Consider the following 27,852-nt stretch of genomic DNA (forward strand, 5'->3'; position numbering starts at 1 on the left):
GGGTTGAAGAGTCTCTCGCGGACGTCGCCGGCTCCCTAGCTACTGTCAGGGGAGCCGGGCGTGCGGAGGAGGCAGAGGAGGCGGGAAGGCGGCCGTGGTTGAAGGGACGATTGCTGACTTGCAGGGAGGAGGTCCGAGGGAGCGGGCAACCATGGTGATGGCGGCGAAGAAGGGTCCAGGCCCAGGTGGCGGGGTCAGCGGGGGAAAGGCGGAGGCGGAGGCGGCCTCGGAGGTGTGGTGTCGCCGGGTGCGGGAGCTGGGCGGCTGCAGCCAGGCGGGGAACCGCCACTGCTTCGAGTGCGCCCAGCGCGGGGTCACCTACGTGGATATCACCGTGGGCAGCTTCGTCTGCACCACCTGCTCCGGCCTCCTGTGAGTGAACTGGCGCGGGGTAGGGGAGGAGGGAGGACCGGGAAGGGGCTGCGGAGTGTCGACGTTGGGGACAGCGGGGATCCGGGGACAGAGCCGAAGTAGGGGTGGCAGGGAGGCCTGGGGACGCGCCTGATGCGCTGAGAGGGTCGTCTGCTGCAGAGCTGTCATGGAGAAGGGAAATTGGCAGGGGAGACAAGACAAGATTGGAGTCGCGTTGCAGGGGAAAGGAAGGGCACCGGAGAGGGGGGAAATTCCCCAAGGGAGGGGAGGCGAACCGAACCGAAAGTGGGGGAGAGTTGGAGGGAACAGGGGGGAGGTGTTTAGAGATTTAAAGGGCCAGAGGATGACACACACCTTGAAAGGGAACTCTGTGTAGGTAAGGGGCAAATAGGAAAGGGGTAGAGTAAGCTGGGCTCTAGATGAAGGCGTACTTTTCTTCCTTCTGGCTTGTGCCCATCCTGGAGTGTGAGATGGAGAAACCAATTTAAAATAGGTAAGTTCACCCAGGCTGAGGGCATAGAGATAGTGACAGGTAAGAAGCCTTGGTCACGCGTTCAGGTGCAGGTCTTAATGTTGCCGGGCTTCGGAGTGCAACCCAGAGGTAGATTTCTTACAAATCTTAAGAGATGAGAGCTGATGGGTTACCCTATTAGAGAGCTTAACTTTTTCAAAGGTTTGGGGATCTGAATGAGCCATCCTTAATTGTAATAGTTTACACCTTTAAGCTTCTTGTTGCCATGGCTTGATCCTGGTAGTAGCATCTGGCAGCTCTTTCTAGATTTGGGGGGAGTTTTGTTGTATAATCTGCAATGCAACACTTGGCACTGGCACTGTATTTGGTCATGCCTGAGCTAATTTAGAGCCACAGTTCTAGGCCAGATTTCTGGTTATAGAGTAAGGTCTTTTTCCCCTGTAGGGAATTATTTGGTTAGATGCCTGATTAACATTCGATACCAACCCTGTATCTCTATTCTGTATAAGTTTATCAAGAGATTTATTTTGACTTGTTCAGTACTGTTTTAATATATTGGTTTGTCTGGTTGGTTGGTTGGTTTCATATTTAACAAGGGGTGCTTTCCTTGTTTCTTCTTAAACCTTCAGGAGCCAAGGAGGGAGCAGTATTGTTCTTACATGACAGACGGGAGAACAGAAGCAAAGAGAGGTTTACTGATTTATCCAGTGCTATATGGGGGTTGCTGTTTTCAGCATTTGTTATTGGATATTAGGTTATGATCGTGGCAGACCAGAAATGAAGATCCGGGTCTCCTAAGATACGGTCTAGGATTCTCTATGCGATTTTTACCTCCTTTGCCAAACCTCTGTGTTCTGATCGACCTCACTTGTGTGTTATGACTTGGTCTAAGTAAAAGCTATTATGGCTCTGGGGACAATGATTAGAACCCAAACAGGAATGTGTCAGAGGTAGAGTCTTAAATGAAGCAAAAGGATAGAACTGAGACTGGGACAAGTACTCTGAGGAGAGAAGGAGCAAAGTTTAGGACTATTTATAGCAGAAAGAGAAAGAGCAGATTCCTGAAGATCCTGTAATGAAGAGGAAAATCTGATTATAGAGTCTGGGAGCCAGGGGATAAAACTGATGACATATCAGCGTCTAGGTCCTAGGAAGAAAATGTTTGGAAACAGTGTTAATTCATCCCCATGGTTAGCTGCACAGCACAAAAGATAAAGCACTGACTAAATGGGAGGTCTGACATTATTATCATTATTTTATAGATCTTGGTTTAAAGTATCTCATAGATAACATTTCACTTCTATAATGAGTATCCCTCAATCAGGGCAGAAGGAGGGTCAAGGGATCTGGCACACATTAAAAACCTGATTTATTTTGCTAGAACAGTTAACTCCTTAAATATCAGGGCACAGTTTGCAGAACTTGGCCACTTTTTTCCCTGTGCTCATGATTGTTGGTCTTTAGTGAAGGATCAAAAAGCCAGGCAACTAAACGAAGCCGAACTGAAGGCGTGTTGACATTATAAGGACAGAAATATCAGAGTAAACTCTAGAAGAAAGCTGTAGTTTCCCTGGCTGTGACTGTCTGCCTAAGTTCTGGTGGTACTTCTCATGTGCTAATTGAAGTTCTAATTAGCATGAGCTAAGTAGGGCAAGGCCCAGGAACCTTGTAAAAGGGTCTTCTCAAAGTATTGCCTGTGCCCTCTGAGGCACCTTGGGAAAGGCTGGGAGCTGGCAGGTGGGCAGTAAACAGAGGCTGTGAGGTGAGGGATGCCTACTGCCGGCTGCAGAGTAAAGAGGGAGCACGCCCAGTTCAGCAGGCAGTGGAGGGGCATGGCTCCAGGGTGGCACATAGACCAGTTAACATCTTAAATCCACATGGTTGATTGCCCACAGATGAGGATTTCGTGGTACTGGGAAGTGAAAGTCATGGTAGGCCAAGAGGCTGCACATTCATTCAGTCAATCTGTCAACATATATTTATTGAGTGTCTGTCAAGCTCCAGACACGGTCTTAGGCACTGGAGATATGGCAGTGCGCAAAATTGTACCCATCTTTACGTAGCTTACACCGTAGTGGAAGCCATGGACTTTAAATCAATCAGTAAATATATAATTGCAGGTGGTAATAAGTGCTGGGAAGTAAAATAAAGCTCAGGATGGGCTGGAGAGTGATGGGAGCTCATGTTGAGGTATGATGACAAAAAGAGAAGAAATAGTCTTTGTTTAAAGGACGAGGGTATTGAGGGGGGTGAGAATTCAAGTACCACACTTAGCACCACCGCCAGAGAAAGGAGACAGCGGGACTGGCTTTATTTTGAAAGCTAGGTTTCTGGTGAGTATGTTACAATTATGTCCACCTCTTAGGGGAGTGGAGTGTTCTGGGGGCAGTGAGCACCATTACCAGAGTTCCCAGCTGGCTGCACAGGCTGATGTAGCAAAGTTGACTGTTGCAGCCAAAGTTGGATTTCCCAAGATCTGGAGAAAATTTTCGATTTTAATACTGGTGGGTGGGTATGACTATGGCTTCATCACTACATGTGAGAGCTCATTCTCATTTTCTTTTTTCATGAGAAGTATTTTCTCAGCTCTAGCAGAAAACCACAGCGTTGGTGTGAGGGACTGAGAGAGAAGCTGCTAGTTTTGGCTGTTTCTAAATTTATATACATGCTGCCACAATTGTAGGTCCCAAATTTGACCTAGTTTAATTCATTTGGTTTCCGTCCAATACCTAGTTTCCTTAACCTGGATATAGGTCCTTTTCATTTCCCCAGTATATACATCCGCTGTGCGTTTGGTTGTGTCTGACGTTTCTACTAGACAGCAAAGCTAGGACGGGGTAAAGCTTGCTGCTAAAAAGTCCTTTTTCCAAAGCAGTGCCTTCAGTGTTTTTTTTCTTGTTCTAGTTTGCCTGGATGCCTCAATGGATAAACCATGTTTCTTTAGTAAGAAAACGGATCCGGAGGCCTGAAATGTCGTTGACATGAGGGATGGGCACTGTCTTTGACACCCAGTTTTTTCACCGAAGTCTGTGGCATGCTTCCCTAACCTGGCTGTTTCGGTCCCTCTGTAAGCCGTAGTCCTTCAGTTCTCAATAATAGTTGCTTGTCTCCTCTACTTCTGCACAACTTTATTCCAATAGTGGGATTAAGTCAGGATTCGGGTGGACAGAGCTGTGGGCTGGGTGCCAGGAGATGTGCTTGACAGCTCTTTCTTTGTGACAGGTTCCTAACCTCCTGGTGCCTTAGTTTCCTCATCTGGCTTTGCTGGTAGTGTTTCCTCGCTGAAGCACTTTTATCTCCATGGAAGAAAAGGCATAGGGTGTTGTTCAATAATTCAGTTCTTTTCCATCTGTCTGGGTTAGAGAGGTAGACGTGTTTCTTGCCCCTGTGTTAGTTCCGTCCCTCCATCCCCTCCCACCTCACCTTTCATCCAAAGAGATGAGAAGAAGGGGAAAAAATGTAGCAGGATTGAGAATGAGCCTGAAGAGGAAGGCGGAGGACAGCAGTTTATCATTGTCACTAAGGAAGAACTACAGGAAATGGGTTAAACGGGGATTTTCAATTAGGAAGAAGTTTCCTAAAATCAGTGAAATTGAGCCTGGGCAAGGTAAGGGGGAGCTCTCCTATTAGGGACTTTTACTAGTCCCGTCACTCTTTTTGGTGACGTTTGGATCCCAGATAAGAGCTAACATGGTTTAGCTGAACCCTGCTCGGAAGCAGAGGACTGGAATCCCAAAAGCAAAGAAACCATGTGGCGGGGGGAGGTGAATCTGAACACGAAATATTCAAAAGTCAAGAATTCCCAAGTCCAAGTTTGGCACAAAGGAAAGAACTTGGGTGCTGGGTAGAACTGTTTTTTTCCATTGTTGACCTGACAGAACCTTCTTATCTGAGCAGCTGAGCAGGTCTGAGACTTGCATGAAGCAAGATAGAAGCAAAATATGGGCCGTTGTGAGGGTGATGACCACAGAAAAACAAAAGGTGTGGTATTTGTAGAAATAGTCCTACACTTGATAGCATCAAAGGAAGGGGAGAGAGAGGCCAGCAGAGAGAATTGGGCGGGCTTTAGGGTCCCTGCAGGTCGCTTGGCTGCCAGTAATTCAGGGCACTTCAAAGAGGGATGCAGAGTACTTCAAATGCCAGTCAGGTGCCCCGTGAAACAAACTGACGTCGAAGGCCTCCTGACTGGACTGAGGCTCGAGTCCTAGTAACGGACTTGCTTTCACTTGGAAACTTTTGCCCTATTGTGGGCAAATAAATTTATCTCTGCTTTTCCCCAGCACCTCCTGGTTAGAAATAACAGAATGGATTTGCTGTGATAACCGAAGGGCAGTGTCTCCTTCTAGCTCTCACTTCTTTTGGGGAGAACCTGCGAGTCATGTTGGGGAGACTGGGTGCAGCTTGGAGACTTGGGTCTGTTTGATTCCAGGCCAGTGACTCAGATCTGGCCCCACGCATGACCCTGCCATGTCCCCAGAGAGCCCCAATACCCCACGACCATTTGATTTCAGCTACTGGGAGGAGAGGGGCTCTTGTTTCTAAATTGCTCCTGTCAGCCAGCAATGGGCTCTCTCTGATTCAGAAACAAAACGCTCTGACTCATAGGCCATGTAACTAGGTCCTCTTCCTGGGCTGCAGAATGTTGCCTTGTAGAGAATTTTCCCTGCCCCCAAACTGTGGCTCTAGTTATACATAATCCAGTCTACAGACATCAAGGTCAGAGCCGTGCTTTTTGTACTGTGCTATGGAAACATTCTGTTCCCTCAGATTCATTTGGCCCAAAGCACCCATATCACTTATTTTCTCTGCTTTCCCTTCATCCTATCTTCCATCCCCCCCCAAAAAAACCCCTCCAGTCCAAGCTCAGCCATAGGAAGTTCTGTTGTTCTAATCATCCCCTCTAGACTGATGAATGGGTCACTCCCTCCCCCTCCCCCTACAAGGAAGCACACCTCCCTGTTTACACTTTGCTAACAGTTCCTGGTTGTCCTTTCAGGAAATGTCAATGACCTTTTTGTGATAGACTTCGAATCTGTTTTTCTAGTGTTAACATAATACATATTACTTTTCCCGTGACCATTTCTCTTCCTTCCCCCACTGCTGCATCCTGGTGCCATATTCTCCCTGATCCGGCTCTGTGTGCCTAAATGGCACCCACCTGTACTGAGAAGTATCTTTGTCCAGGCTCCTTAGGGTCATTGTAAGCAAGCGCCGGGTGATCAAGGACTACGTCCTACACGATAAGTGATAGATATGATATAGAGTGATAAACAACTGTCTAAGTGCCTACCATAATGCCTTGTATTTTGGCAAAGGAAATATTTGTTAGTGGGAGGTGAAGATAAGGACTGGGATCATAGGGACAGAGAGGTCTGCTCTGGCTAGACCTCAGAACGTCTGGCCTTTTGAGAGGGAAAGGCCTAGGGATTAAGGTGAGCAAGAGCTAGGGAAAGAATATAAAAGGCTGTCTAGACTTCAAAACAAAAGAAGGTCATTAGTGAGAGAGGCTTTAGGAGAGAAAACTGGAATATCTCTGAAATGCGATTAGAAGAGAGTCTTCAGGGCAGTTCACGTTTAAGAGCTATTGTTTGACATGTAGTTACAAAGCCTGGCTTTTGGATTTCCGTGCTTTAATCTTTCCTTGGGGCATCAGTCCTCTTTGATATGGTCTTTTAAAGGAGTATTTTGAACCGCTTTACTTAAAAGTCTAGCGGCAGAATTGCTGAAAAGGCCTTCAATTGTAGCCTTCGGTGTCCGGTCCTTTGTTAGAATCCCACAATCGGTAATTTATCATCCAAAGGGGCTGCCGCTCTTCACTGTTCGCCCTGTACTGTGTCACCTGTGCCCCCTCCCTCGCCCCCACCGCCTTGGCGCCCACGTACTCGTACACTAACACGTACACTGCCGTTCTTCTAGACTCGCAGGGACACCTTTGTTTTGTGGGTGCACTGGTAAGCCTGAATTTTCTCTAGGGTTTCCATTTGGTAAACTGTGTGATCTCTGCCTTCCGTCTTTGCTTTCCCAATGGAATCAGGACCCTCTTCTAGAGTTACTTTTATTTTCATATCTTGATCTGCCCAATTTTTTCCAGGGGAGTAAAAGTCTGAAGAGCCTCACCAGCTGAGACAGTCTTTCCTGCACGGGCCTGTGCTCTTTCACGTGCTGGGCCCGGGGGCTGGTTTATTCACTGTGGTCTGGCCAGTTTTGTTTTCATCTGATGAGTGCAGTTGGTCTACACCAGAGTAAAACTTAAGGGAAAAGGAAAGGGGAACGTGGCTCGGCGCCAAGTTTCCCTTGTGAGAACACTCCAGAGGGCAGTTGAGTGGGGGCAAGGAAGCCTTCTTGTCTACTGTAATCTCCACGGGGCTTCTGTGGGCACAACTAGACTCCCAGAGAGTTAACAGAGCACACAGAGCTGGTACAAAAGCATCACTACAGGATATGTGTTCCTGACTCATGCCAATCTCCTATTCATGGTTGAACCTGACTTCCTCCTGCTTCATCGAAAGATCTAGAGCTGAGAAAACCTGGACTATTTCTTTTCCCAGAGATCTCTTCCTGAAAGAGAGGGACCCTCTCCATCCCTACCACCACACCTTCTGTCGAGACAAAGAGGAGGGGCAGGCAGGTGTAAAACAGTGGTAAAACAGGAAATGGGAAGTGGGCACATCTCTGAGTTCCCGGAAGCACCCCCCCAGCCTGCAGGCTGAACATGGAACTGAGGCAAGGGAGAGAAGGCTTCTGGATGGGAAGGCTCTGCCTTTCTCTCCAGAATGACAGGGAACACAACACATTCGTGACTCTCATTAAAAGCCTCCAAAACATTCTCACTTCCCTTCTTTCCTTGAATTAGGAAGTAGCTTTGGTCGGGGAATTCTGCCTGAGCTTAATTTATGTATTGTTTTCTCCTTTCTCCCTCCCCCTCCTCCCATAAACAGACCTGCAGTGCTAACTGCATCGTACTTCTCTTCCTGTTTCTCTCCCACCAGGAGAGGCCTGAACCCCCCTCATCGAGTCAAGTCCATCTCCATGACAACTTTCACTGAGCCCGAAGTCGTATTCCTGCAATCCCGTGGAAATGAGGTGAGCCACCACCGATGGAATGGCTACTGGCTGTAGTTGCCCTGTTGGCCCCAGGGGAGCTTTGCCTCAAGACTACAGAAAAACCCTACAGCTTTCTTTTTTGGTCGAGTTTCTCTTATTTTTTTTAGTGTATAGTATATATTGTCTTATGTATATCTGTATGTCCATGAAATCTGAGTTCTACAAATTGTGGTTTGTCTAGGCCCTTGTTAGAGGAATCGGGGGAAGGAACAAAATCTCTGTAGGGGGTGACTCCTGGGCACTCACAGGGAAGACTGCCCCTTGACACTTAGAGGTCCACATTGCTGAGCATTCACAGTAGACTGGGCCGGCCCCTCGAGTAAGATCTCCTGGAGCCAGGTCTACTGACCTGCCCCTCAGCACCCTGGGTGTGAGCCCATGCCATGTACTCAAACGTGGGTTAAACCCCTTCCCCAGCTAAATCTGCTGGCGGTGGGAAGACGCCGTCCTTGGTGTTAGCAGTCCTCCTAGCTTGCAGGTGATTGGTTTACTTGGAGGGCGCCAAGAAGGGAAGGCCTCTGGAGGATGTTCTAGAAGCCACAGCTCTGACAATTGTCTCTGACCCCACCCCATCCAGATTTAGTTCCCCATAATTCTCATGGCCCTCTTTTTTCTTTTACAAGTTGTGTCATAATATGTAATTATAAATCTATTTTTACTTACCTAAGGCACGACCCTCCCCATTAGGTGGTCAACTCTGTGAAGCCAGGGATCGTGTCTGCTTTGTGGGTATACTGAGACCCTCAGGAATGTCCGTGCTCAATAAACATGTATTGATGAATAACCCGGAAGTGGTGTCATTCCCATGTCATGCTTTCTGCCTGAACTCCTCTGTTACCTGACTCCATTCCTTTAGGTTTGCAGAAAGATTTGGCTGGGTCTTTTTGATGCTCGGACATCTTTAATACCGGATTCCAGGGATCCTCAGAAGGTGAAGGAGTTTCTCCAGGAGAAATATGAGAAGAAGAGATGGTAAGGAGGAGGAAAGAGATTGCTACGGAGACGCATGTCCCAAGACATTCTTCAACTGACAGTCCAGTTTCCAGACTTGAATTGGGGCTTTTCTCAAAGGCCAGACTTAGGTTGAGTGGATTCCACCCAGATTCAGTTAGGGCTCAATTCTGACTTCAAAATTATAAAACTTCCTAAAGGACAGTTTGTTCCCAGTCACTAGCCTTGCAGATTTGATGCCCCTCGTTTGGAGAGACATTAGACGGCTTGGAGAGGGGCTGGGCCTGTGGGAATGTGGGGCAGGTTAAAGCTCAGCTGGGTCCATATATGCAGAGAGGCAGCTGGAAGCACATGTCCTAGAGCTCTGTGCTTTTAACCCATTGTTTTATCTGTGGTTTCTGTGTGTTCTGTTTTCCTGGTGACGAGAACAGCATCTCTGCTCTCCCTTGCCTTTTCTCTCCCCATGTGGCACTTTCTGTTGCTTCATCTCAGGGGTGTGTGCATGTTGGGGGGTAACTATAGGGTGGAGAAGGGAATGCAGACAGCAAGGAGATCGATGTGGACAAAACAGCATTTTGGAGTCCCTCCTGGGGTGTCCTCCAGATAAAGAAAATAATTCCAGAGTAGAGACCACATACATACACTGGAGTGGAGAGGATTTTATCAGAAGTAGCAGGAGCTGGCAGGATAGATTGTGAGCGCTTAGAAGAGGAGGTGGCAGAAGCTTTTTGTGGGACTGAAAAGGAGGAACCTGCAGAAACACCTAGAAAAGAAAATGGAAGTTGGGAAATAGGATCACCTGTCCTGCAGCATTATTGACGGGTTATTACTTGAAACCCAAATGGTTTGATGTCAGAAAGAGAAAGGAGAGAGGAGAGAAAAACAGGTCCAAGGCAGAGTGAAGTGAACATTCCTGCAGAAAAGAATGAGCATCCAACAGTAAAGGAGACGCTCAGGATGGGCAGAACTTTGCTGAGTTACGAAATTCCCTTTAGTTCAAAAAAGAGAATCAGTGGGCAAAGGTCAAGGGACTCGGACTGCTGCCACCTGGGCTTCCCAGGTGCCTATTCGAGCATGGCCCACGGTGTTACCCCCTCCTCTCAGTCTGACTATTCTTTCTCAAAGGTATGTCCCCCCAGACCAAGTCAAGGGGCCTGCTTATACCAAAGGCAGTGCCTCCACCCCCATCCAGGGCTCCGTCCCGGAAGGGAAGCCCCTGCGGACTCTTCTGGGGGATCCTGTGCCATCTCTCCCAGCTGCCGCCTCCACCTCTAGCCAGGTAACTCTCAACCTGCCCTTCGAGACTAGTTGGGGATTTGGGAGACAGGGATGTCAGTTTCCTAAATCCAGCCCCCCCCCCCCCCCGCCTCCCCTCCCTGGACTTAGCAGATGACAGTGTAGGAGGTGTGAGTTGGTTCTCGGCCCTGCTGTTACCTATGTCTTGGACTCACCTTGGACTCCTATCTTTTAGAAGAAAGAACCCAACAGGAAGTGGTATTTAGGGAAGTCCGAGTCTCAACTTCAAACCTGACCATTGCTCCAAAGAAATGCAGGAGGGACCGGAACTCTGCCTCAAGCTCCAGGGGGGCGGGTCCAACTCTTGGCAACATCCCTGTGTAGCTCAGGGTTACCTTCACTGATAGGCTCTAAAATGTCTGCTTCTGGGAGCTGGTGCGCTGAGAAGACAGAGAAGTTAGGTATATTTGAGGGGCTCAGGCAGTGCTGCCCAGGAAATCTCTCAGTTGAGGGCAGTTTCTCCCTCTCTTCTCTCTCCACTTGCCTATCTGGGGGCAGCCTAGGGAGCCATGCAGGGGCCAGGTCATGTCTGGGACTCCCAAGTACTCTATGTCATGCCTTCTCCTCTCAAGTCTGTCAGTCAGTCTCAGCCTCGGACGTCCCAGCCCCGGAGCTCGCAGCCACCTCCCCACTCCTCGGTCAAGAAAGCCAGTACTGACCTGCTGGCCGACATTGGTGGAGACCCCTTTGCCGCTCCCCAGGTGGCACCAACTTTTGCTGCATTCCCAGCCTTCGGGGGTAAGTGGGACCTGGGAGGAGAACATTCCTACAATGTATACCCCTGACACAAGGCATTCACGCCCTTGGGGTGACCAGGTTTCCCCCCTCAACCCGCTCCCCCCGCCCCCGCCGGTTCTAGCCCCTGTCACGCAAATGAATGTGATGATAATTCTGAAGCATCAAGGTTGGAAGGGTTGGGGTCAGATGAGAGCAGCGGGATTATGTCTTCGAGTTTGACCAGAAAACATCACAGTTGGGGACTCCCAGCGCTTCCTTTTAGAACACTGGAAATCGCCTTTTTATTACCTTCTTTTTCTGTTAAAATGGGGGCAGGGGGCTTGTCCTGTGTTCCATTTCCCCTGCCCTCATCCCAAAGATCAGCAGCAGCCAACAGAGGGTTGAATAAAATGGTATCTAGTTTCCTTTTTTCCTTCCAAGCCCCTTCCCCCACCAAAAACAACTTTTTTCCCCACATGATTCAGCCCAAAGTAGCCCTGACAAAAGTGTGAATGCCTCATGGAGTAAGGATAAAAGATGGTGGGGGGGGAACTTGGGGACCTCTGACATCCCCTTTCCCCCAGCGGGAGTCTGGCCCCCGGCCCAGGCCCTGCCAGCTCTCCCTGAACAGGACCTTGTGCAAAGGCAGTGTCCCATCAGTGGCCTCTGGCCTTCAGAATTAGTGTGTATTATATCGATTATATGTACATTTTATATATACGACCTTTATATTCCCTCCACCTGTAGGCCAGACACCTTCCCACGGAGGCTTTGCCAACTTCGATGCCTTTGGCGGCAGCCCCGGCTCCTCTGCATTTGGAAGCCTTCCTCCAGCTGGCCAAGGCCCGTTCCAGGCCCAGCCAACACCCCCAGGTAAACTCTGCCCTGCTCTCTTCCGTTCCCCTTCTGTCTTCCAACTGCGTTCGGTTTTCCACATCCATACATCACCCTTCATTCGCATCTGCACCAACCTAGAGAGCTGGGCAAAGGAGACCGAGGGGGAAGAGAAGCAGGCCTGGGAAAGGAAGAGAGGGGTCTGAGGAGATTCTTGGCAGGAAGAGGGGCTCTCCTGCTCCATTTCGTCATGGAAGGAAAACAGCAGGAGTTGTGCTGCGTGTGCCTAGGAGATCTCTGACCGGCAAGCTTGGGAGACCCCAGTCCTCGAAAAATCAAGAGTGGATGTGACCTTTCCTCTTGAGTGCTCTGATGGTCCGTGTTGTACGCTGCCCACAGGGCGAGGGCTGGGTCAGAGTCCAAGATAGTCTCCAGAAGTCCTCACTCACCCCTGTTAGAGCAGAAGCCTGTAAACTCAGTGTTGTGTTGTTTAGCAATTGAAAGAGACATCCCCCCCCCCAAAAAAGAAAGAGACCCTAAAGGCCAAGGGCGGTAAAGCATGTGGTTCCTCCCTGAGTCCCCAGACATCAAGTCTCCATAGCCTTGGGGCGGCCCTCTACCTTTGCCCGTCCTGGAAACACAAGAGGGCAAACCGGAGTGCTGACCTGACCCGATGTCTGAAAGCCAGTGACTTACGCTCTCTCTTTCTCCCCTCCCCCACCCGCCCGCCCTTGCCTTTCTCCACCCTCACGGCCAGCCAGTCGGATGCTAACTGGAAGTTCCAGCTTTGGTGAGTTATCTTCCCACCCCACGGCCCACCCAAGGTAGAAGCCTATCTCAGGTCCTCTGAGCCGAGAGCTTTGAGGTCTGGAAGGAATCCTGCAAATGTAGCCATCTTCCAGATGAAGCAGTTAAGCAGTTTCCCTGTCGTACAGCCCACGGAGTGGCAGAGCTCGGCCCAGAGCCCAGACTCCCCGACTCTCACTCTGCCCACAGCCTTCCCACTGTGCCACTGCGAATTGTCTGTGTGCTTTTGGGGTTTTTTGGGGTTTTTTTGTTTTCCATTTTTTTGAATGGGGCAAAGAGGGACATTTTATACTGGTAAAAGTTAAAATTCACAAAGAAGTCCTCCTGTTATGAACTTAAAGTACCTGACGGGGTAGCCTTGAAAGTCATAAAGCAAAAACTGTTAGACACAATGAAAATGTAACACAGCAACAGAGAGGGGGACGATAGTAGACTCACGAGATTAATAATAGATAAAGGAGATAGACAAATAAGGAAGAAAGTAGGCCATCTGAGTAACACTTGAACAAGTTTGACCTAATAAATATAAGGAGAACTTTGTAATCAAAAGACAGGATTTTCAAACCCTTTTATAATTTGACCGCAGACCAGGAGACACCACATAAATTTCTAACGAATAGAAATTGCTTAGGTCACATTCTGTATGACAAAAGGTTTCCTAAAAGATGTCCCATAACAATGTTTTTATGTCCTTAAAGGCATGAAACAGGGAAAAGATAATTACAATAGGGAAAAAAGACAAAAAACAAATACCCATCATTGTATTTAAAACTCCTATAAGTAAGAAAGAATAGGATAATGGGCAACAGATACAAGCAGCTAATACCCAGAAAAAAAAAAATGATGAAAATGTTCTCAACCTGACTAATTAGGGAAAAGGCAAATTAGAGTAAGATAATAATTTTATACATTATATTCACAAAAGTTTGAGAGATTAGTAATGGCCAGTACTGTGTGGGGAAATTGGCCCTTTTGCATGCTATCAGTAAGAATGTAAGTTGCACAGGAATATTCAGTGTAGCAAGAGGGAAACGTTCCTCGGAATGAGAGCTCGAAAGGAAGCAGCCTGTACAAGGTGGTTATAAATTGGTCCGGTCAGAAATGCATGCCTGTTGGGGCGCCTGAGTGGCTCAGTGGGTTAAGCGTCTGCCTTTGGCTCAGGTTATGGTCCCTGCCACCCATTGGGCTCCCTGCTCAGTGGGGAGTCTGCTTTTCCCTCTCCCTCTGCTCCTCCCCCACTCGTGCTCGTGCTGTCTCTCTCTCAAATAAATAATCTAGAAAGAAAGAAAGAAGAAAGAAAGAAAGAAAGAAAGAAAGAAAGAAAGAAAGAAAGAAAAGAAAAAGAAAGAAGTGCCTGTCACGAGCCCTTGCCTAAAGGGCCAACCTTTAAAGGAGAGAAGGAAGGTGTCAGGAGCCCTCCCTGGCTGAACCTGTGGTGAACTTTTGTCCAGTGTCTGGTCATCTCAAAAACCAGAGTCTGCAGCCAGCCAGAGCCGACCAGGCTCCTGCCACTGCTAGGAGCATCCTCATGTTATCTCCCTGAGGAAGGAAAGATCTCTATTTTGCAGTTGACAAAACCGGCTCAACTTGGCCAGTAACTTGGCCAAACCCAAATGGCTGATGAGTGGCAGCTCCCATTCACTTCTCACCGCACCATGATCACGAGGGTGGTTCTCTGAGTGTGACATAAAGAACTACCGGGTATGAAGTAGGGAGAATTGGGGGAGAGGTGGGTGTCTTTCTGACAAGCCTGGTTGTATTTTTATATTTCTGAGGGGGAGTCTGGAGAGAGGAAGTTTCTAAAACTGCAGTTTCCCCCGAAACTGCTAGAAGGCATATATACCAATCCAGCTGCAGGGAGTGAGGCTCTGGAAGTGTAGAAGAAGCCAACAAGAGCGCAGGTATTCCTAGGTTCCCCAAGAGTGGGCGGAAAGTGCCGGTCGACCCCACCATTTGGAGGGCGGGCTCTGCCCTCTAGTGTCCGCCAGGAGACAGACAGCCTGGCGGCGGGAGGAAAGGACAGCACCTCCCCTAGCCTGGGAGCTCCCTGACGGAAAGGCCCAGAGCAGGACTGAAGAGTCTGACCCTAAGTGAGGACAGGGAGCTGTGTTCACTCAGAAATTCCACAAACCCCAAGTCATAGCCCAGGAAAGGCCAGGGGCTCCTGAGAATCAGAAGATTCCACACTAGGCTGCTGGCTTCCAGTCTTCCCGACGGCCTGGGGCCTGGAGAGGATGGAGACCAAGTGTGCTCAGTGGCGTGGCAACCTAGCACTTGTTCCTGTAGAAAGCCCAGGGGTTGAGGAGGGTGGCGAAGGCGAGCACTGGCACTCAGGAAGCAGCTCACCCTTGGAACCTCGGAGCGGGCCAGCCGGGCCTGGGCACCTGCCTTCCCTGCTGGACTCAGCTTCTCGAAGTCAGAGCCAGAGATGCCTAGCACCGGGAAGATCCCCTTAACAAGGGCTTTGGCTGAATACAGCCTGACCCTTTAGGGAAGGAAGAACATGGAGCTTCAAACGATAGTTCCGGGGCCTCCAGAAAAAAGCCACAAACTTAGGAGAAACCAGGCTAAAGCTTGAGGGGGCCAGGGAGAAACACAGATTTGAGAACCAGTCTGGCTTGGCCCTTCCTCCCTTGCCTTGTGTCTTCATCTTTTCCTTGCCCTTCTTCCTCTCATCTCTGGGGGCTGGGAAAGTATCTTCCCTTGTGACGGTTACCCGCTCATCCTTTCCACTCTCTACAGTGTTTTTACCCTCAGTTTTCTTCTCTGAATCCCCCCTCCACTCTCTCCACCTCATTGCCCCTTCCCCACAAATAGGTTACCCAGCCTCCAGTTTCTGCAGCCCCACCCGGGCTCGGCTGCTGTCTCACCTCCTCTCCACCACCGTGCCCCCTGGGAAGAGGAGTAAGCCTTCACTTACTCACTTTTTTATCATCCTAGTTTCTCTTTCTCTCTTTTTTTTTACGTGCTTGATGGCATAATAGACATACCACTCTGTACCCTGATTTATGTTTTAATGGAGCAGCACTGCTAGATTTTTTTTTATCAGCACACAAACAGCTTCCTCATTGTTTTTTTATGGCTGCACAATAGTCCTCCTTATGTATACACTATAATTTATTTAATCCGTCCCGTGTTGATGAATATGTGGAAGAATGATGGATATTTAGTCTTTTGCCATCAAACAGCGCGGCTGTTAATTACCCTGCCTGTGTCATGTTTTGCACGTTTGCAACTTGTATCTGTGAGAAAACTCCTGGCAAGGGAGCTGGTCTAGAGGGGGACACAGTTGATACAGAAATGAATTATGTCACTACAAAGATGTCAGGTGCCGTAAGGGCGAAGAACAAGGTGTGATGAGAGGAAAACCAGGCTCTAATTCAGACTGAGGTCAGGGAAGGCCCATCCGTTAAAGCCCAAAGGGTGGGTAGGGCCATGGGTGGGGCCTCCTGTTCGAGGCAGAGGCAGAACACGTGGAGAGGCCGGAGCTGGAGAGTCCAGGCCTTCTTCACTTGTGCTTACGACCTGAGGCAGCCGTCACATTTCCCTTGAGACCTTGTCTCGTTTCCCTGACCCCGGAAATAGTTTCTTTTATCATAGGCAATGATGCTACCTCATGTTCATGTACGCTTTACAGATTTCAGAATACTTACTGAAAATACGTACCTCGGCGGAGGGAGGGTGTCTCACAGCCATCCTACGAGAGGGCAAGCAGAAACGGGCTCGGGAGAGGAAGGTGGTTTGCTCAGGTCAGAGCAGTAGCAGGGGTAGGGCCCTAACTGCAGTCCGGTTCCTCTCAGTCTACCTCTCACATAGTCATTCAGCAAACAATTTCTGAGCACTGGCATGTGGCAGACATCACGCAAAGTGTGTTTCCCTTCGGTACAAGTCTTCCAGCACTCAAAAAAATCAAGCCTTTTCCGTTTGTAGCCTCATTTTACCCTCTCAGCAGCCCAGAGTGGTTGACCGGATCCCACCATACAGATGAGACTGAGGACACGCAGATAAAGAGGCTTTCTCCAAAGGACAGGGATTTCCTGGACTTGCTCCTCAGGCTGTTTCCGTAGCCTCCCACGCGGGCTCGCCCTCAGTGCTTTTTCTTTTTAAATGTGAGGACCAGAGAGGGCAGAGGAACCCTGATCGAAACTCCTGGGCTATGGTGGCCTCCCAAGAGGGGGCAGCTCCGGTGGGAGTGGGAGATGAGCTGTCCCACCTTCCCTGAGGGGCTCCCGAGTGTCTGGGCCTTTCTGCCCTTCACAGCTCCTCCCCCCATCCCCTCTACCTGCCCCTTCCTGGGATTTATCCATAAATGGAAATGCTGGTTTGAGGAAGGTCAGACATTTCCACGTCTTGAGGAAAAAATGGGACCTGCAAGTCAGACCAGAGCAGGAGGGACACTGACCTGACACGAGGGCTTTCTCTGGGCAGCAGCGGCTTTGAGCACTAGGAAGACTGACAAAGGCTGAGTACCATGTTACCTGGAATCTTGGCGGGAGTCAAGGCCCTCTGAACCGGGTGATCCAGGGGGACATGGGCTCAGAGAAGCAGTGGGTGCACTCATGCCATCACTCTGCTACGTCTCCCCTGCTCCCCCCACCTCCATCTCTTCTCCTGCCCATTCCTTCCTGCCTCACCCCAGCACTCCCTGTTCTGTTTCCCGTGATTGCCCAGGGAGCAGCCAGGTGACTCCATTTGCGGCCTCTCCTCTTGCACCTGCCAGTCAGCCCAACAGCCTCGCAGATATGGGCAGCCTCCTGGCGCCCGGAACATCAGCTGGAGGTATCCCTAGCAGGTAGGTCCAGACACTGGGGCCGCAGAGCCTTGCTTTCCCCAGCTTGCTCAGCTCCTCCCATCGGGCAGGACAGGGTTTGCCATCTCCTGGTCCCTTGCCCCGCTTCTCCCCTTGATCCCCGGTGCCCTGCATGCTGACTTCTCTTCCCACATCACAGCATCTTCGGGGTGGCCGGCCAGGTCCCCACGCTCCAGTCGGCCCCAGCTGGTGGAGGCGGCAGCACAGGGCTTGCCTTTGGAGGTGAGTCTTGCCTGTGGAGACCCAGGGAGGGGATCCAAGGCCAAGAGGAAACTGGGGACTCTGCAGGGAGGGGAGGGGGAGGGAGGGGAGGGGAGGGGAGAAAGAGCACACCAAGATTGAGAGGAATGCTGTCATCCGAGTATTAACCAGATGAGAAGAGTAACCCTCTCTTCCTCCCACCTCTACTCCCTTCCACCCTGAGCAGCCTTCACCAACCCTTTCACAGTCCCTGCTGCTCACCCCCAGCTGCCTTCCACCAACCCGTTCCAGCCCAACGGCCTGGCCACAGGTAAGCCTCCAGACTCTGCCCTGGCCCTGACTCTGTCCAGGGTGCAAATTCTTCTCTCCCACCTTTTCTCTTCCCCTCTCTCTCTGTCTCTGTCTGTCTGTCTCTCTCCCTGTCTCACACACATAGACCGTCAGGAGGAGTGGCAGGCAGCCTCAGCTGGCAGCTGGAGTCCTGAAATCAGTCCCCCTCTCACCCTTCACCAGGCCGGACCAGGTTGAATTTCCAGGCACCCAAGTCCCAGAATCAGAATTTCAGAATTACAAAAAACAGACTGCTACTTACCCAAGCCAGTTCTTCCGGTTTAATGACTGATGCGGCAGTGACTCTCCTCGCCCCTCAGCAGTGCCCCCTGCCCCCAGGCGCCCAGCCTCTCTCCCTTCTGTGTCCCACCTGCAGCCTTGCCCCCGGTCCCTGCTCTCATCAGCCAGACTGTTGTGATCTCCTCACTCCCTATTCCTCCACAGCCTCAGCTCTTCTCTCTTCAGAGGCATGCTCCCCTCAACCCACACCTGCCTTTTTTGTTGTTGTTCTTAAAAACCTTGAGGCCAGGGGTGCCTGGGTAGCGCAGTCGTTAAGCGTCTGCCTTCGGCTCAGGGCGTGATCCCGGCGTTATGGGCTCAGGGCGTGATCCCGGCGTTATGGGATCGAGTCCCACATCGGGCTCCTCCGCTGGGAGCCTGCTTCTTCCTCTCCCACTCCCCTGCTGTGTTCCCTCTCTCGCTGGCTGTCTCTCTGTCACATAAATAAATAAAATCTTAAAAAAAAAAAACACAACCTTGAGGCCAGGAAGAGAGACTGGTAGCACCTAGCACCACTGACCAGCGTGGCAAACCCCACTGCTGAGAGCTTCACACCCCTTATTTGCTTTTCCCAGCAGCGCTAGGAAAGGGGCCGGGCTCACTTTTAGAGATGAGACCCCTGAGGCACGCAGAGGGCTAATACTTGGCTTTCGTTGGTGCAGTTAATAGGTAGCAGGCAGCAGACCCCAGTTCTGGGCCACACCCCTGCTCGTTACTGCTGTGCCCTTCGTGTCACAAGCCACCGTGGGCAGGAAGAGGGCAGGTTTGCTAGGTTGCATGGAAGCTGAAGACTTCCATGGCTCACTCAGGATACTTCTAGTGGGTCCCTCTGGTTAGGGACACATTCTATCCCATGTCCCCATCTTGGAGAGATCTAGGAAGAACTGTTCTCCAGCCTGCATTCCAGGACCTCGCCTGAACTTCATGTCCTCGTTCCACAGGGCCCAGCTTTGGGATGAGCAGTGCTGGGGCTGGCTTCCCCCAGACAGTGCCACCCACCAGGGCCTTTGTCAGCACCTTCCCATCACCACTGTTCCCCCCACAGACCTCCATGACTCAGCAGCAGAATGGTAAGGGATTCAGACCACACCCTCCTTTCTTACCCCTATTCCCCACCCCCAGGGACTGTGGGGATGTGGGGGGTGGCAACTGAATATTAAGACTATTAGGGAGCCAGACAGCTGAGCTAGTTCCCTTTTGGACCAGTAGGGGGGGCCAGAGAAGCCACAGACCCGCCTGTGTCCTCTGACTCTGCTCCACACCCTTCTTCCCGGTGGTTACAAAGACCTGCTCTTGCTGCCCCTGTAGGGTGTAGTGGGTTCCTGCCCCGCAGGGAGGCCCAGCGGAGAGGCCAGCAGCAGCATGAGGGGCAGGGCTTATGTCCGCTGAGTTTCTGCTCTTGCTTCCCAGGCTCTTCCTTCAGCGATCTAGGATCAGCCAAGCTGGGGCAGAGGCAACTGAGCCAGCCAGCTGGGACCTCCACCAACCCCTTCATGGTGAGTGCTGGTGTGGCCTTGGTGTGGGGTATGGCCTCTCTCTGGGGGCTGGGGACAGAATCCTTCGAGGACAACAGGGCAGTGTGGGCTGGAAGCCATGCCCCTCCTTCGTGAAGCTCTGCCTTGGCCACGCAGGGGGTGAGTGGGTTAGTCAGTGGGCCCTATTGTCTCCCACACTCCCCTGCCCCCCACTTGCCTCAGCCCACTGACTTTCCCACAACCCTCAGCACAGTAATTCTGGGGGAGAAAGGAATCCTGGACTACATCTTTTCCCTGGCCTCCAGCTCTTCTCCCCTGATCCCCTAATTTGTGGTTGTTGTTTCTTTCCAGACTGGATCCTCATCAAGCCCGTTTGCCTCCAAACCTCCAACCACCAACCCATTCTTGTAGCACTGTGTCCTGGGGGGGGCCTCTTCCCTGCCCTCTGGGGCCCCTCTGTTCCCAGGAGCTCTGGTGACCATTTGCCTGTGGCATTTCTGTGGGTCTGAGACCAGAATGGGCCTTGTTTTGCAGGGAAGGGGTCTTGGGGATAGTGGAGGTGCTAATGCTTTGCTTGGGGCTTGCAGATAAAAGGGCAGCTTCCCGGGTCAGCTGCCCCCAAGGCTTCCTCCCATCCTCCCTCCAGCCCCCACCTAGGCAGGAGGCCCAAGAGGAGAGAAGGCAGGGCCTGGCCTAGAGGAGTGATGGTGTTTGATTTCTCAAATTATTAATTATGATGACAATAATCCTCCTCTCCTGCCCTTAGCATACATAGTGGTCCCTTCACTCCCAACCATGTGGGCAGAGGAAGCTATGGGTACAGACCGATCAGCATTCCCCTGTGGGAGCAAGCCTTCCCCCATCCCCAACTTTCCAGTGCTGGGCTCCTTGTGGACAGAAGCACAGTGGGAAAAGTAGGGTCAAGTTGGAGGTGAGGCATGGTGTTGACCTGGGACGGTGATCAGATAGGCTGAGAAGGCTGGGGGGGGGGGGGGGCGCAGGGTGCCTTTGGTGCCCTGGCTTGGGCCAGCACCGCTTGTCTTCCCACCCCCACCAGGCCAGGAGGCCCTCCCTGGTTTTGCTTCCCCAGCTCCCTCCCTCATCCTGGGTACTCAGGATGAATAATAGTTTTACCTACGTACTTAGACATGCCCAACTCCTGTCAAGCACTTTAGTTTGCTGTGGTGTCATGTTTGGATACCAGTATTTTATATTTATACATAGAGAATTTTCTAATATAGCCTATTATATATATACACACACGCGCGCACACATAGAGATATATACACATGCCGCCATTCTCCTGCTCCCAGACAGCTCTTTGACATGGGGAATGGAATGGATCCCCATCTGTGCCTCGACCAGCAAAGCCGGAGCTCCAGAGGGTGGCGGGGAGGGCGGTCACAAGTCCTGACCACCCCAGAGCCTGGGCTTTTCCAGGGAAAGGCTTTGTGCAATTGGCTGGTTTTCTCCTTTCTTTTCCCCATGTGCCTCCCCCACGCCCGAATTCTCTGCACCAAAGCTGTTGCAGGCAATGTTGGAAAAGAACTGCATTTGAAAGAAAAAGGAAATGGCTGTCATGGTCTCACTTTGGGTTAGTTCTAGGGGCCCCAGTGTGACTGCTGGGTCGGTGAAGAGCCGGAGTCCTGGTTAGCAGTGGAGCCGGCGTAGTGGGAGTCAGGTGGCCGCAGCGAGGGGGTGACTCCCAGCGGGAGGGTCAGTGGACGGAGGACGAAGTGGGACTGAGACGGAAATGGTGGGATCCGAGTACAGGAGCAGACGGCTCCCAGGTCAGCGCACCCTCAGCCCCTCCCCAGACTGTGTTCACCTGAGGGTGTTGTGTGAACAGCCGTGGTGTCTGGGCTGTTTGTGTGGTGACAAGGTAGCCGGTGTGGGTTAAACACCTCACGTGGCAGAGGAGAGGCCCGGCATTCAGCCTTGCTGTCAGGAGACTGTTCCTCCCTTTTCTGCATTGCACAGAGACTCTGGCCCTTCAGCTGTTCATTCTTGGGATTCTCTGGGTCTTTCCACCCAATGACCTTTAACAGCAAGGAGAGGTGGGGACTGTGTTATCACTTTATTTACTTTGAGGATTTCTCTAGAAATATTTCTAGCTGCTGCTATTTGCCCAGCCAGGCGTGGCCTCCCCACCTTTGCAAGGCTCAGAACCCATCCTGTCTTGGGTCTGTGTTCCCATCCTCTCAGCCCCTTCCCTCCTTCCATCGCCTGGTGGAGCTCCTAGGGTGAACCACCATCCATGGATTTTTCATGTTCTGCCCCCTTCTTCCAGTATTTTTCTGTCCCCCTTGATTACCTCTCTGTCCCTGTCTCTGTTTCCCATTTTCTCTGCTTAGAGCCAGGAGGGGGAGGAAGCTGGTCTGTTGTGTGGGAGCAGGAGGAGCTCCCCCCCCGCCGCCCCCCAACTCCCTTTCCCAACCAAAAGCACTGAGGTTTGGAGGTGAAATTGAAAGTCCCTTGCTGCGAGTTTCAGTCACACTCCTGCCCCTGCCGTTTCCCAAGGATCTCCTTACTGCTTGGTGTCGGGGCCCAGGACCTCCCTGCAGTCCCCCTCCCTGCGCCCTGGGGCACGCTGTCCAGCAAGGACTCCAGCTAGCTCACTGGCCAGGGGAGTTACACTGGGTCAGCCTCCAACGCCAGGACAGAAAGCCCGATTTCCCTGGGCATAGGCCAGGACTAGGACCGCAGCTGCCTCTGCTGGCACGGAGCAGCCACGGTGCCGCCTCCATGGGGCCTCCTGTATCCAGGCGAGCAGCAAAGAATGGAAAAATCCCTGGCCTGCTAGAAAATGTCTAAATGACTGGGCTGTGTTCCTCCTACCTCGCCCTCAGCACGTCCTTGCACGGCCCTGTCCGGTGGTTACATGTTGGATCCCCGCTGCAGGGAAACCTGGAGATGTAGGCACACTGTGGAGCTCGCCCAGTCTCCCCCTGGGCTTCTGACCAAGCGGGCCGACGCTGTGACCATGCTCTGCAGACAAAGAGGCCTCTGGCTTGGCCCCAGCCTCCAGCAGGTCACCTGCCCCTGTGGGTGAGAATGCAGGAGCCAGTCCCCAGGACCGCTGTGAAGAACTCCATTCCCTCCACATTGGAGCCTGGGAGCCATGGTGGGGAGAGGCTGAAGGAAGGAGATGGAGGCTGTCCCTGCATCCCCCTCCACAGAGTGGGGAGAATTCCAGATGGGGGAGGGAGGGGCTGACGGGAATAGCCCAGCCTTAGTACCCCAGTCTCATCCCTGCAGGTTCCTGTCACTGGTAACAAGATTCTTCCATAGGGATTTAGAATGCGGAGATTCCATCCCAGGGCTACCCTGCACCCAGTGGAGAGGTGCACAGGTAGACCCCTCAGTTGGGGGAGGTGTTCTCACCCTGCAGAGCTGAGGTTCTGCCACTTCCTGTCCCTGGGAGCCACTGGAGTTACCAGGGCAACAGGCTAAAATAAATCTCATCTGGGTAGGGCCAAGGGCAATGTTGTTGCTAGGGCAACTGATTAGGCCAGTTATTTGGCTCCAGGCTCTTCCTGGTACCCAGCAGGCTAAATCACCTGGCACTGACTGCCAGCCCACTCTGCCACTGCTGCTTGCCCAGACCCAGGTGCTCAGATCCTGCTCCTTCCTGCTCCGTCTGTACCCAGCACTTAGGGGTTCAGCGACACGAGGGGGTCTGGAGCTGGTCTCTCTGATGCAGCTGTGATTTCACAAGGACTGGGGTGCTGCACGGTGGCCTGGTTGATGGGGACTGGGAAGCAGTAGGGATGAAGAGGCCCACCTGTGGGCAGCTTCAAATCAAGCCTGGAGAGTAAGGCTCCAGGCCAGGAGCACAGCAGGTCCTGGGCCCTGTGGATGCAGCACCAAGCCAGGGAAGGGGAGGGGCCTGCAGATCACTTTTGCTTGCTGCTTTGCACATGGTACTGGAGGCAGTGGCCTTGAACGTACTTCTGTTTTGGTGGCTGCTTATAGATCTATCACATACCTGCCTCTCCCTGGCCAATACCTACCAATAGCGGTGGCTGCCACTGCCCCAGTGCACGCATGAGCTGCCGGCACTTCCCCTGCACCTCGGGAAGGTATGGCTGACCCGGATGCACCTGGTGGGGGCCCTGGGCACCACCTGCCTACTAGCCAGACGCCCATCCTCACCATGCTGGTTGGTTCCATGCATCTCACTTTCAACATGACCCTTGAAAAGATGTTCAAGGATCCTAGCTTGCACACGCACCGCACCACTGGCTTCCCCAGTATTCCAGAAGAGTCCCTTCCTCACAGGCCTGGGAAATGGAGAAACATGGGTGGGAAGCCCTGCCCTCCCAGCTCAGCCTGTCATGGCCTTTGGACTAGTCTGAGACAGAAAACAGGATTCCCTTGCTTCAGGACTCTTGTTATATCTCCTCCTCCCCGTATGCCATCTTTAACAGGGGCCTCGGTTGCCCACTTCCCCTCTTCAGCCCTCAGCTCCCCCCCTCGCTTTAGCTATCTTACTTGCCATGATAGTGATAGCACAAGGTCCTCTAAGGCTCCCACACATGCGTCAACTCCTGGTGTGAATGCAGAATGTGCGGTGACCAGCGCCATCACCCCCAGCAGGAGTCTTGTGTTCCTTGAAAGGATCAGAAGGGTACAAAATGAATCCCAGACCTGTTTCAAAATCTTTAGGGTACCTCCACCAGAGAGTCTGCACCTCTAATCAGAGCCTTCAGCCTGCTCATCGTGGCATTTTTGGACAATGGCGGTGAGAAGGGGCCAAGGGCAGTGAGAGGAAAGTGCCCGTGAGAGATGGTTTCTTCACAGGTTCTCCTTCAGGGGCCCCTTGACTGGAATTCTGGTGATAAATGCTCTATGCACAGGGACCAATCCAAAAGCTAACTTATCCGAAGACCCCTGCTATCACCCTAAACCCAGAGAGAATCTGAACCTCCAGCTCTTCTGAAATCAGCACAGCCCAATGCTTGGTGGCCCTGGCAACTAGGTTGGCTTGGGAAGGAAGAGTATAGACCCATTGGGCGGGGGCGGGGGCCACAGGTGCTGGACGCCTGGAGCCCGAGTGGGGAGTGGCGGGGAACAGAAGGCGGCGCGGCTGTAAGGGCCGGCCCCTAATCGCCAGGACTCCGCCGCCAGCCCATTCTCTTCTCGACCCAGTTCCGCTCACATTGGCCTCACTTCGCGCCTCACTTAGCAGTCAGCTCAGATCCGTGGAGACGCCCACACACTCCCCGCCCCTGCAATCCCAGCCCAAGGGTGTTTGGGGTGGGGTGGAGGCCCCCTCTCCCAGACTTTCCCAGTCAGACTTCATTCCCACCGCCCGACGTCCAGCGCCCGGGGCGCGCGAGGGTTAACCTCGCGGGGGTGGGGACTCTGGAGCAGTCGGCAAAGGGAGGGAGGGGGCTGGAGGCGACCGGAGGCGCGGGGAGCCAGCCGGGTCGAGCGTCGGAGGAGGCCGCTAGAGCCCCGCTTGTCACAGGCCACCGGGCAGCCACTGGGGCACACGCTGCGCGCAGTGAGGGGCCGCCGTAGACCCCCTGCACCAAACTTCAAGTCCGGAGCAGGGTCGAGAGGCTGGGCATCAAGACGGGTGGCGGATAGTGTCAGGACGCTGACCCCTCCCCGGAGACTGCCACCTTCACCCCACCTCTGCTGAGTCTCAGCCCCTACACTCCGGTCACTATATTGCCTCTGGCCGGGGATGAAGCCGGGAGGCGGTGGCCCCATGGCGGCCCCGGAGTCCGAGCCGGCCGACCTGCCCCTGATTCTGCCGCGGCCCTGGGCCTGTCCCGCTGACGTGCGGCTCTGCGGCCACCTGCGGAAGCAGAAGTCCCAGCGCCGCCGCTTCTTCGTGCTCCGAGCCGACCCACCACGCCTCGAGTGCTACGAGAGCGAGAAGTTCCGTGCCGGCCAAGCGCCGCCCAAGCTCAGCGTGAGCCTGACGGGTGCGTGCACCATCAGCAAGCGCGTGGACGCACGCCAGCGCCACCTGATCTTCCTCTACACGCGCGACCGCAGCCTGGGCGTGGCGGCGGTCTGCGAGGCGAAGCAGCAGGAGTGGTACACCGCCCTGCTCGAGGCGCGCGCGGCCGCTGGTGAGGCCCGAGCACCGGGCGGGCGGAACCGGGCGGGGGGGCGTCAGCCAGGGGGTAGGTGATCGCGAGTTTAGTTTATTGTGGGTTGTCCCTCCCCGTAAGTCTCCGACAGCAAGTTCAAACATGAAGCGTTTACACGTTTTTAGTTCTCGGGGCACAGTGACTCCAACCCTACGGCCCAGGAGCCCCCTATGACCAGCCCCCTGTCTCTGCAGATCCCAGCTTCCACGAGGACCCTGGCGCCTGGATTCTCGCTCCATTTCAGGACGTCTGGCCCGTGACGCTGTGGTCCAAGGGACTGGGGCGAACACGAGGCCTGGGCAGCGGCCGCTACCGCCTGTGCCTGGGTTCGGGGGTGCTGAGCCTGCTGCGGAAGCCCAAAGGCAGAGGCTCTGGGGACAACCAGGCTTCGCCGCCCGCCCTGCGCCTGTCCCTGCTCAGTGTGCGCCGCTGCGGCCACGCAGACTCTTTTTTCTTCCTGGAGCTCGGCCGCTCGGCGCCCACGGGTCCCGGGGAGCTGTGGCTCCAGGCGCCCGACGCCGTCGTGGCCCAAAGCATTCACGAGACCGTACTGGCCGCCATGAAGCGACTCGGGGATGGCAGTGCCGGTGGCAGGGCTGAGCCACTGCCAAGGGATGCCCCCACGAGCGCTTACAGACCCTCTGCCTCCCAACTTTATGCGACCCTGGCCTCGGCAGCCCAGTCAAGCGTCCCGAGCCATCTCGGGGGCCTGAGGGAGAGGAGCGGGAAAGCAACCCGCGAGACGCTGGTGACGGCAGCCTCGATCCCCGAGGACTTGGCGCGGGAAGGGGGCTACGTAGCCATGGGAGCCGGGAGCGACTACGAGCTCATGGGAGGTGGCGAAGCAGGTGACTACATGGTGATGGCGCCCCGTGGCCTTGCGGCTTCTGCCCACGCCGCTCCCCACCACCCGCTCCAACGTTGCGGGGTCACCGAATACGTGCCCATGAGCCGCTTTTCGCGGGGGTCCTTGTCCTCGAGCTCCCTGCCCCGTTCCTATACGCTGGGGGTCCGGGAGCCTGGACCTTCCTTCCAAGGCCCCTCTCGCAGCATCAGGGAACGTTGGGGACCAGCAGGGACTCAGCCCTCCTTGCAGCCACCCTCAGAGCTAGCCGGGGAGTACGTGTGTATCAAGTACGTGGCCCCGGACTACTTAGGAATGGGCACTGCCATACAAGAGCCCCACAACAGCCGCCTCAACTACATCGACCTGGACCTGATCCCTCCACTGGAGGCTCGAGGCAACGCCTCCGAGACCAGCACAAACCGCCAGCACAGCTATGCCCGCATCGAGTTCCAGAACCTCAGAAAAGCTCCGGTGAGGAGACAGGGGCAGCCCCGCCCTGTCTAGCTGAGGGATGGATGGGGAGGAGGGGAGAGAAAACGGGTAAAATTATGAATGCCTTCCTGCCTGCTCCCCTGCTCACCCGTTCCCAAAGTAGAGGGGCTCTCAGGCCCCCAAGGACCTGCAACTTGCAGAAGCTCTGAGCTGCCCCTTAGGGCCTGCTCCCCACTCCACCACTTCCAGACGTGGTACCTGGGAATTCTTCAGGAAAGTTTCCCCAAGAAGCTGGATTCTTTTAAGGGAGAAAATTCTAGAACCACCCTCCCCCCCTTCCTACCCACAAACCCCTATGAATTCCAGGCTTTCTCAAAGCCCTGATCCTTTCTTTCTTGGCAGAGTTCTTGCAGCATCACTCCAGAGTCTCAGGTCAACCTTGGCCCCTGACCCTGCCTCCAAAGAGTTGTCCCACTCTTTGGAATGGGACCTGCTCCTCCCTACCCCGCAGCTGCAGGGCCTGCCTTGTGTCTCCTTCCAGCCAAAGAACCAGTTCCCTGTCCCAGGGCCCCAGAGCAAGAGGGCTGAAGTACCGGGTATCTTACCTCTACTGCTTCCCAAAAGTGCTGTGCCGCTCTCTTTCTCCCTAATTTCCCTCTTCCAGTGCCAGCCACGTGTTCACACAATCCTCCCTTCTCTGGAGCCTGGAGGAGCTGATGGACTTCTTGCTTCCATATGCTGTACTGTGGACCACTCCCCACCCTATTGCCCTATTAAAGTGGCCCTTCTTGGTCAGCCTGGAAAGGTCTTAGGTC

At 53.1% G+C, this 27,852-nt stretch overlaps 2 protein-coding genes and 1 long non-coding RNA gene across 5 annotated transcripts; 2 read left to right on the plus strand and 1 right to left on the minus strand.

Moving 5' to 3' along the window:
• AGFG2 (ArfGAP with FG repeats 2) lies at window positions 1-21,219 on the plus strand. The gene is made up of 13 exons (XM_008698423.2): window positions 1-372; window positions 7,834-7,927; window positions 8,805-8,920; window positions 10,025-10,178; window positions 10,768-10,933; window positions 11,660-11,785; window positions 12,504-12,536; window positions 17,225-17,345; window positions 17,503-17,585; window positions 17,791-17,874; window positions 19,115-19,243; window positions 19,584-19,669; window positions 20,000-21,219. The coding sequence occupies exons 1-13, from the start codon at window positions 152-154 to the stop codon at window positions 20,057-20,059; spliced, it is 1,473 nt and encodes a 490-aa protein (XP_008696645.2). The 5' UTR covers window positions 1-151; the 3' UTR covers window positions 20,060-21,219.
• Window positions 21,184-25,584, minus strand: LOC103670032. 3 transcript variants are annotated; one of them, XR_005835967.1, is made up of 4 exons: window positions 25,458-25,584; window positions 24,143-24,260; window positions 22,487-22,690; window positions 21,184-21,687 (listed from the first exon to the last, which is right to left on the minus strand). It is a non-coding gene; the product is annotated as an uncharacterized LOC103670032 (long non-coding RNA). The 3 variants fall into 3 exon arrangements; XR_005835968.1 differs by having other exon boundaries at window positions 25,398-25,524; XR_005835969.1 differs by lacking the exon at window positions 25,458-25,584 and adding an exon at window positions 25,290-25,417.
• On the plus strand, window positions 25,344-27,852 carry LOC103670034 (insulin receptor substrate 1-like). Its single transcript, XM_040634862.1, has 3 exons — window positions 25,344-25,737; window positions 25,953-27,076; window positions 27,440-27,852. The coding sequence occupies exons 1-3, from the start codon at window positions 25,344-25,346 to the stop codon at window positions 27,485-27,487; spliced, it is 1,566 nt and encodes a 521-aa protein (XP_040490796.1). The 3' UTR covers window positions 27,488-27,852.

This window comes from Ursus maritimus, unplaced genomic scaffold (assembly GCF_017311325.1).
Source record: "Ursus maritimus isolate PB19 unplaced genomic scaffold, ASM1731132v1 scaffold_2, whole genome shotgun sequence".
Taxonomy (NCBI): domain Eukaryota; kingdom Metazoa; phylum Chordata; class Mammalia; order Carnivora; family Ursidae; genus Ursus; species Ursus maritimus.